Source organism: Branchiostoma lanceolatum, chromosome 9 (assembly GCF_035083965.1).
Source record: "Branchiostoma lanceolatum isolate klBraLanc5 chromosome 9, klBraLanc5.hap2, whole genome shotgun sequence".
NCBI lineage: Eukaryota > Metazoa > Chordata > Leptocardii > Amphioxiformes > Branchiostomatidae > Branchiostoma > Branchiostoma lanceolatum.
This window is the reverse complement of record NC_089730.1, coordinates 942,026-952,015: the sequence shown is the minus strand read 5'-3', so window position 1 is coordinate 952,015 and position 9,990 is coordinate 942,026. Positions and strand designations below refer to the sequence as shown.

The 9,990-nt window shown below is 40.1% G+C and overlaps 1 protein-coding gene across 4 annotated transcripts in view; it reads right to left on the bottom strand.

The window, feature by feature from the left end:
* Positions 1-242: 242 nt before the first annotated feature.
* The window catches only part of LOC136442758 (pappalysin-1-like), a 79,600-nt gene continuing 69,852 nt past the window's right edge, over positions 243-9,990 (bottom strand). For 3 of the 4 annotated variants that reach the window (XM_066439701.1, XM_066439703.1, XM_066439702.1), the window contains exons 18-21: positions 7,713-7,848; positions 7,327-7,595; positions 3,903-4,001; positions 243-1,412 (exon numbers count right to left, since the gene is read on the bottom strand). In XM_066439701.1, the coding sequence (XP_066295798.1) occupies positions 1,200-1,412; positions 3,903-4,001; positions 7,327-7,595; positions 7,713-7,848 (717 nt within the window). In that variant the 3' untranslated portion in view covers positions 243-1,199. Of the gene's footprint in view, positions 1,413-3,902; positions 4,065-7,326; positions 7,596-7,712; positions 7,849-9,990 lie in introns of those variants that run through there. The other variant, XM_066439704.1, reaches the window with a different exon arrangement.

The window sequence follows — 9,990 nt, the reverse complement described above, 5'->3', positions numbered from 1 at the left end:
AGTTTGCATATAAAAATAGGGTTTAACCTCAGCTACTTTTTCAGCTACAAAAGAAACTAGCCATCGCGTAAGTTAAAAAAAACATGATTAAGTACGCGGTTTCGAATTACATATAGTATGAAATATGTCATGCATGGCGCTTCCAGGATACTTGCTGTTACTGATTCAGGTGTTTATTCTGTTATGTCGGTAAAAGTCAACTTACTTCATTGTTTTGTATAAAGGAGAGCCATGACTAAGGATCATACTTATGTCTTTCTTTATTGCTCATAAGAACTGCCTTTGGTAAAATACACCTTGACATGTGTAGATGTGTCCCAAAGTGGGCGATAATAGGTAGAGCACGACAACTGGTGACGTTACGTTCCATGATCCACTAGTGTGACTACATGGTTTGACCAATGTGGGTGACACTATAGCAATAATACAGCTTGGTACATGACTGAAGGTACAAATATATGCTTCAAACGAATCAATGTTACTGTACGTCAAAAGTAATTGTGACCTTCGTCCCTGCAATCCATCGTCAGTGATTATAGCCAATAAAAGTGTTTGTTATGAGGTCATAGGAAAATACACAATCCTCATCCTCCAAGCAACGCCATACTACTTCCTTGCTGGGAAGTGGTTCTGTGGTAACATTCACGTCCTTGTTGTCAGACATCTGATTTTTCCTTGGCATGCTTCGTGGCTTTCTCTCCCGAAGGAGGCATTCAAGATAAATATGAAAACTTTCCCGACCAGAAATTGACACTCTTTTTGAAAACATCGCACAAGTATGATAGCAATTTACCGTCAGATAGAAGAACCAGACAAACATAATCATAAAACAGGGTGATTTCATAAGCATCAATTCCGCAATTCCTGTCATCCAAATGACCAAATGCCAACGTTGTTCACCAACCATTCAAATACCATGGCAGTCATCGGAAGAATATGTCATGCATTTATGTTGTGATGTCCTGTTTGATATGGATTATCATATATTATATGTACATCTAGCACTACTCACTAAGTTTCCCAGATGCATCCTTCCACTGAAGATATGTATCCTGATTAGCAAGGCATTGTGGGCTGGATACTCACTGAACCCCACTTAGTCACAGCTACGCTGAAGCTGCAAATGTACATGTGCTTGGTTTGTCATACTCTGTGGGTTATCACACAAGTATCCAGTATATACATTTGACATCATGCATTTAGATATAGTCGAAGCCGTCTTCAGCTTTGTCATTATAGGAATACTCAATCAGTTTTTCAGCTGAGACCTCTTGGCTATAGTTGGTTTCTCTGTCCCAAATGGGATCTAACACACCCTTGGACTTATCCTTTCCTTTTCCGTTTCTGTTCTCGATGGCGTTTGGATCCTTACATTCACACTCTTCTCTGCAATTTGCAGGGAATGGCTGCACCTGGAGAAAGACATATTTGGGACAGTTCATTGTAAAATGTAATATATATGTGTATGTGTATATATGTATGTATGTCTGAATGTACATAGGATGTTTGAACATGCGTATGTGAGTATTGTATGGCAAGGTTACCGATTCACAGCTTTGAAAACGCCATTCTTCTGATAAATGCGTACTAGGCAAAGTCAAATGTTTAATTTGTAACCACTGGCACCATCATGAAGTTTTCATGTTTAGGTAAGAACAACAAAAAGGCTCATACCAGTGGGCTAAAGCAAACGGCTTTTTAAGCTAAAAATTACCAGACAATGAACCACACGGTGTATGGGGTCAATATTCATTCAACAATTATCTTCATACTTTGACGCTTTCGCAGCTTCAGTTAATTTGTTAAAGTGCATACGGCACCAATGACATCAAAATTAAGAATTTCCTGAAATTACATAAATCATAATAATATTGTTTGATACCAGACATTTGCATAAAATATACACACTTTGGATGTAATTGAACATCGAATCATGAAAACATCATTCCTCTAGCTTTTGATTCTTCCCACCAGGTACTAGTAATTAGATTAATCAGTGACTTGCCCCCCCCCCCCCCCCCATCACGTTACAATGAACATGGCAGCCGGCCGTTTGGAACTTTGCACTGCACTCTGAAAGAAAGTTCTTTTGAGAAGCAAACAAAATACTGTAGATATTTTTATGTCTTTTAATTCAATGTAATCACGATAATTAAGTACTGTTTGCTCATCAAATAATGGATTTTGCAAGCCATGGTGTTAGGTTCCGAACCGGCTGCAGTGTTCATTGTGACGTCATGAGGGGGCAAGTCACTGATCAATCACCTGATGAGAATATCAGAAACGAATCAAGAGCTGAAAGTATGGTTTCTAATAGTTCAATGTTAGATAACATCAGAAGGGTGTGTGTTTATATTCATAGAATAATACTATTCCCAGAACAGATAATAAGAAAATGTTGTATTTTGGTGTCTTATGCGCTTTAAACCACTATGTAAAAGTCTACAGTTAACACGTTGCAAAATACGATTAGGATTTTTTATAGATAAAGCCAATCGAATCTGGACCTTCCTCCAGAATTGGTACATTCCTCCAGAAAAGCGGACATTCCTCGACTTTCAAGCGTACATTTCTCTAGGAAAGCGGACGGTCCTCCAGTTGTAAGCGTACATTCCTCTGGAATTGCGACATTTCTCTGGGAAAGGGGACATTTCGCGGACACCCCACCGGCCTGTGGAATCGGCGGTTAACCCGACAAATCCTTTCCTAGTTCAGCTGAATCACAACATCCGGACTTCTGAGCCGTGCAGTGAGATGGCTAATACTATCAGCTCGAAAGGTAAGCATAGTTTTTGATTGAAAACTGAGGCACGTTAGAAATGAAAGCGACCGCGCGGTGGATGATCAGTTCTGTGCACGGTTTCAATGGCACACCCGACAAACAAAACAACGAGTTTTAGCCTGAATATCCGAGTGATTGTCAAGATGTACAGATTGTGTAACAGTGGGGATCAACCTCCACTAACTGACCAGTCTAACTCGTCCGGACCTTTTAGCCTAGTGGTTAGCGCGTTGATTTCCCAAGCCGTGCGGATCGGGATTGGCACGGGTTCTAATACCAGGAGCGGCGTACTCGCCCCTTTGGGTTTTTACAAAGATATAAGGCTCCACTGCCTAGTACATGTATCTATGAGAAGATTTGTCACAATTCTAGTTGTCTTTATAGGGTATTTCTTGTACAACGCGGCTACATGCCCGCGTGCTTGTCGAGACAAGGCTTCCGCCCGTATGCTTGTCGAAACAAGGCTCAACTGTCCTGCCGCGTACGTACATGTATGTGTGACGTCATGTGTGGCGATGTTATTGGACATTATGTGTATATCGCGGTTTTTTGACAAGAAATATTCGATAACTATGACTAACATCTTGGTATAAACTTCTCTCATAAACGTGTGCTAGGCAGTGGAGCCTTATATCTTGACAATCACTCGGATATTCAGGCTAAAACTCGTTGTTTTGTTTGTCGGGCGTGCAACAGGCCGCCATTAAAACCTTGCACAGAACTGATCGTCCACCGCGCGGTCGCTTTCATTTCAAACGTGCCTCAGTTTTCAAACAAAACTATGCTTACCTTCCGAGCTGATAGTATTAGCCATCTCACTGCACGGCTCAGAAGTCCGGATGTTGTGATATAGCCTAACTAGGAAACGATTTGTCAGGTTTTCTGCCGATTCCACAGGCCGGTGGGGGTGTCCGCGAAATGTCCCCTTTCCCAGAGAAATGTCCCAATTCCAGAGGAATGTACGCTTCAACTGGAGGACCGTCCGCTTTCCTAGAGAAATGTACGCTTGAAAGTCAAGGAATGTCCGCTTTTCTGGAGGAATGTCCAGATTCGATTGGTCGGGGTGAAAGCGTAAGCCAATCATTAACCCTGTCTTGCAAGCATTGCTCATGTTTGTCACCTTTCCATTTCCATTGGTTGACTCACAACAGTCTCCTCCATCATAGTTACAAAAAGCTCTGTTGTTCTGCTGGTCACACCATCCATCATCAATGAAATCCTGCAACAGGTTGTCAATCATCAGATTGGAGGGCAAACGTGTATGTTATAGAGCCTTGAGGCACTGGATGAAATAAAAATGATGTATCAGGCTATCCCAAAGACACTCCCTGCAAAATTGACCATTACAGAATCATATCTACCCCCCCCCCCCATGGACTAATCAATCAGCACCCAATATCACTCCAAAACGGAATATTCTGATATTTGCCCTGTGCAGAGATGGACTCTTTCAACAGCATTCCCACGTGTAAATTTGCCTATTCCAAAATGATTTCTGACCCAAAAAGTAACTTCCCAAATCACACCAGTCCAAATCAATTTTTACAAATGTTTTTTAAGTGTCAGGGTACGTACACATTTTGGGGCTGAAAATATCAGCAAGATTGAACAAGGAAGGCAATAAAACGCATTGCCATGGCGACGATTGAGTGGCTATCTGTAAGTGGTGTTTATGATTAACATTCTTAAGCTATGTTTTGACATGGATAATAGTTAAAGTGTGTCTACCTATTCTTGGAAGAGAGACATTTGACATTTTGACTTTTCCACTAATTATTGATGAATTCGAATCCTTAAAAAACAATCCTTCAGACAGGCTAATTGCCCGGAGTTCAATTCTGAGAAATGCTCTAGCAGAGAAAAAGCATTAGGAGTAACACATCGGTGGCGGTAATTTCTAAACACAGCCAGATGAGCGGTTTCCCCACAGTGCAATAGGCATGACTTTTTCTAAATCCCGAATAAGAAAAAAAGTAATTCGTAGCTAGCTGATGTCCCAGCAACCAGTCAAGATCTACAAGATCCTACAATGACGCGTTGTCTACAAAATCCTACAATGACGTGTTGTTTACAAGATCCTACAATGACGTGTTGTTTACAAGATCCTACAATGACCGATAGACAACTGTTCTGGCGAACAGTAAAGAATTTCTCGTCACGGCGCAGCCGGAGGCAATTTGCCAAATCCTGCGGGGTCCAAATCACAGCGGAGGAAAGGCACGGAAGGTTGTCCTCCCGGGAGATCGTATCTGACCTCCCAAGGAATCTTGGGCTTGTTACTTCTGCGCGTGCGAGTAACATTCCAGAGATATCAACCCAGAATAGCTGGGATATACGGAATTCTTTGGAACTGAATACATGATATACCTGTTTGGCGCGCTCCTGAAGCGTCGCCGAAAACACATGAAAATGCACAAAGCATCTACTGAGGGACTTGTGATCACCTTACCTCTATGCCAAATTTCTGATCAGAGGAGAAAAAGGAGAAGAAAAACCGGCATCAAAAAAAACCCTCCAGACCACAGATATTGAAATATATTGGTACCTTCGCCATGTTTTGGGGAGCCTGTGTGTGTGTGTGTGTGTGTGTGTATGTGTGTGTGTGTGTGTGTGTGTGTGTGTGTGTGTGTGTGTTTGTGTTCGTGTGTGTATGTGTCCGTGCGTCAGTCTGTGTGTGACCAAGACACACAGACTGACGCACGGACACATACACACACACACACATACACACACACACACACACACACTCACACACACAGACTTAACACCTGTCACATGGCACAATGGAGTTAATATTCAAAACACAAAGGGATAGCCAGAACACTTGGAGCTTTACTGGGTATGTATTGTCTGAAAGACCTCGCTTTATCTGCATCATTGAACAACATAAAGGTTAACACTTTGGCGAAGGCATGAGTTCGTGGAACTTTTTGTCATGTTTCCTCTTCGTTTTCTTCTCCTTCTTCTGCAGAATCTTAAAATAGATTCAACTTTTTCCTATGACACTTGGCATAGAAGTAGATTGGACAAATATCCTTGGATCTTTTTTAAAACTTTTTATATAGGCCTTTTAGATTATTTTTGGGGCCAATTTGAGACCAAAAATGTATATTTTGGGATCCTGTGCCCCAGGTATACAACCGAACGACCTGAAATTTGGTATAGTGATGGGTTAGCCGATGGGACTTAATTCACACTTTTAGCATACACTACTTTTGAAATTATTTGTTTGGGGATTTTTGTCTATTCCCCGACCAAAAAGGTTTTGTATGCCAACTTTTTTTTCAAAAGCTATGCGAAAAATTAGTCATTTTCAGTTGGGATTGAAGACATCTTGGTCTTCAACACAACAATGACTGATATTGCCGGAAAGACAAATCTCGTGTATAATCAACCCAACTCTAAGGAAAATAAAACAACTATTTTTGTACAATAATATGACTCTCTAGGCATAGCAAAACCACCCATAGAACGCAACAAAGGTCAATCTGGGGAAAAGGGGTGATTTACTTTGAACGCGGGCGCCGGGCGCATATACACGAACTTGAGGTTCGGGCGCCAAATCAATTTTTTCCAAAATACACCATCTCTTACACTTTTCAGCTATGTTAAGATTGATGTCATTTCAACGCAGATAATGAAAAATGTGTACTCAGTCCTGGACCCTTGAAACCCTTTCGACACTTTTCCCCGTACCCTACGAATTGATGTGTGCACCCCGAATATCACTCCAGGCCAGAAAAGTTTTCACAATTTTAGCCCCATTGAAGAACGGACTCTTCCAGAATACGTAAGTTTGGTGTAAAATGGCATAGGTTGAATTTGAAATTGGTCCTTTTCAGCCTGGAAAGTAATATAGAATGAAAAAGGACGTATTAAAAAAACTTTGCCTTTCCAGTTTTTCCTACTCCTGTCAAGTCTTCATATAGATTCATCTCTATCAATTTTGGACCAGATGAGTTTGACATAAAGGTAGAGTGGGCAAATACCTCTAGATATTTTGCTCTTTTTATCATAGATAGGCTTCTAAAGTTATTTCATTGAGGTTTCAATGCCATTTTTTAGACCAAAACTGTTTATTTTTTGGCTCCTGTGTCCTAGTATCACAACCAAATGACCTGAAATTTCATACCGCGGCGCATTGGACTCATACCCACATAAATTCAATAACACTTTAGCATACGCCACCAATTGATGATTCATTTTGGGATTTATTTTCTATTCTAAATGTATTTTTAGGCTCCTTTGCCCTTGTATTTAAACGAAATGATCTGACATTTGGGCCATCTGCATCATTCCCATCATCATCACACATGGGACCGCATTGGCAGTACTAGACAGGTTGTGGATTATAAAGGGTTAATTTCTTTCAAATTGATAATCTGTGATGAAATCTTACACATTTTTTAAAATTCTGTATTCATAGAATATGTGGTCGTTTAGGAAATATCACAATTGCTGCCTAGTACCCCTTTAAGAACAACATTTCAATGTAAGGATATGTTCAAAATAAGATAACGTGCTGGTGTTAATATTATATATACCTCACTGCATTCTTTCACACATCCCACATCCAGTGGGTCAGGGTACCAGACAAGCCCTCCAGTACACGTCAACAGGACGTCTTTCACGGTGTTCATCGTCATCTTGGATTTGGCCATCTTCTCGAACTTGTCGACCAAAGACTTGTACGACCAGCTGTGAGGGGACGCTCGTCGATCTTCACTACGTAGAGTCAGGAACACTTTGTCGTTTGCTCTTGTGAAGATTGGAATATTCCCTCCTAGCGTGCAGACTGCCTTGCATGTTGCTCCTAATAGATTAATATTCGCCAGATTTGAATCATGATGACAAACAGCTAGAACTAGCATGTTGTTGTTATCACAAGGGAGGACTACTGTTGCATCAATCTTAAGATATAGGCGCTCACCAATGCTAGAGCCTCTGCACTGGAAGGCAACATCATCCCTGTTCTGTATCTTGGGACAGTCACCTTTCAGGTTCTTACACATCTTGAAAACCCCGTCCCAGTTGCCATCCCGCTGACAGGTTATGGTAGTACCCATCTAATGGAGAAGAAATCATACAACTAGATTTGGTAAAATGTATACAATGTATATTGGTTCTTAAGAGCCAATGTCTGTAAGGATCAAACAATAGTGCTCACGGTCAAAAAATTGATTTGGCTCATATTTTGCACAGAGATAGTACTTGGCCCACAACCCCTGAAAACAGCTTTCTTTCCGCTCAACACCCATCGTTGCCATGGCAACAGCCCAATCAAGTTTTGGGGCCATTTTGACAGATTTAGATTTTCTTTTGGCTCAATTTTTTGTCAGATGTGGACCTTATTTTTCTCTATCAATTGAATATTTTCAAGGCCTGGGTTCTTGTTTCATTGGTATGTAGCAGTCCCTGAAAGTAGGTCATTCTTTGCACTTGTCTCAAAAATTGGATTTCTGACTTTCTTTGAGCTGATGAAAATACCAAAGTGAGATTTTCTTTTGGCTCAATTTTTTGTCAGATGTGGACCTTATTGTTCTCTATCAATTGAATATTTTCAAAGCCTGGGTTCTTGTTTCATTGGTACGTGGCAGTCACTGAAAGTGTTTCAGAATTGGGATATTTGGTTGTCTTCCAGCTGTTGAAAATACATTAAGTAAGGTTTTTTTTCTGACTCAATTTTTTATCAGATGTTGACCTTATTGTTGTCTATCATATAAAAGGCTTTAAAGCCTGGGTTCTTGTTTAATTACCGTGTGGCTGTATCTGAAAGTAGGTCAATATTTGCCTTTTTGCCCGAATTGGGATTTTCGGCTGTCTTTGAGGTCATTAAGATACCCACATGTGTGGGATTTGTTTTCTTTTTATCAGATATTAATTTACCATGGTGCTGTCCATCAAACGAATGGCGTTAAAGACTAAGGTCTTGTTATATTGTTGTGCGATCGTTTCTGCCATTTCTAGTTTGCGTATACCTGAAAGGTTTTTTTCAGCTGTCTTTGCAATGCTGTGAAATAAATGTTAATCAACCATTACAGACCGCCGACGCAAATCTGCCTTTTTGGCTAAGGTAAATGAATACCTCCACTTCTGGCAGTGTTCAGGAAAAGAAAATTAGTAAGTTTTTCAATTAATGACCACAAACTCCAAACCAATCCCTGGGTTGTCGCAGAGCCAGAGGTTGCATTAATGGGTGACGGTGGCTGGCTATGGCATGACTCGGGATTGACCCTCTGATCAAAAGTGTAATTCCCCTAGCAACTACGATCGCAAGTTACTAATAATACTTTGATTCGAGAAACCTAAGCTACTTACATTCAATTTGCTGACCATACAATTGTAAGACATTTACAGTCTACTTTCACATGGTTTGTGTATCACATATGTGATGAATCTTACGATTTTGATAATTACTTTGATGTATAGTGTTGGATTGCTGCCATAGTACGACAGTACATTTTTGGATTATGATCGTAGTATTTTTGTTAAATAAAGTAAAACCTTTGTATCTGTTAATAGTTGCTTTGTCTTTGAAAAATCGATGGAACCATTCATTGGATAGACAACAGTAAGGTCAACATCTGATAAAAAATTGAGTCAGAAAAAATATCTTATTTTGAAATTGGTATTTTCATCAGCTGAAAGACAGTCGAAAATCATATTTTTGAGACAAGTGCAAAGAATGACCTACTGTCTGAGACTGCCACGTACCAATGAAACACGAACCCGGGCTTTGAAAATATGCATTCAATAGACAACAATAAGGTCCACATCTGACAAAAAATTAAGCCAAAAGAAAATCTCACTTTGGCATTTTCATCAGCTCAAAGAAAGTCAGAAATCCAATTTTTGAGACAACTCAAAGAATGACCTACTTTCAGGGACTGCCACACATCTATGAAACAAGAACCCAGGCTTTGAAACCTTTCATTTGATAGACAACAATAAGGTTAACATCTGACAAAAAAATTGAGCCGGAATAAAATCTAATTTTGGCATTTTCATCAGCTGAAAGACAGCCAGAAATCCACATTTGAGGACATGTCTAAGAAAAATGACCTACTTCTAGTAGCAACCACAGACTATTGAAACAAGAACCCAAGCTTTGCAAGCATTCATTTAGTAGCTATTTGATGTATCTATTTGTCTTTCAAATTTCAGCGTCTCAAAGTTCGGCAAAAATGACAATTTTTTGTAGCCTTAAA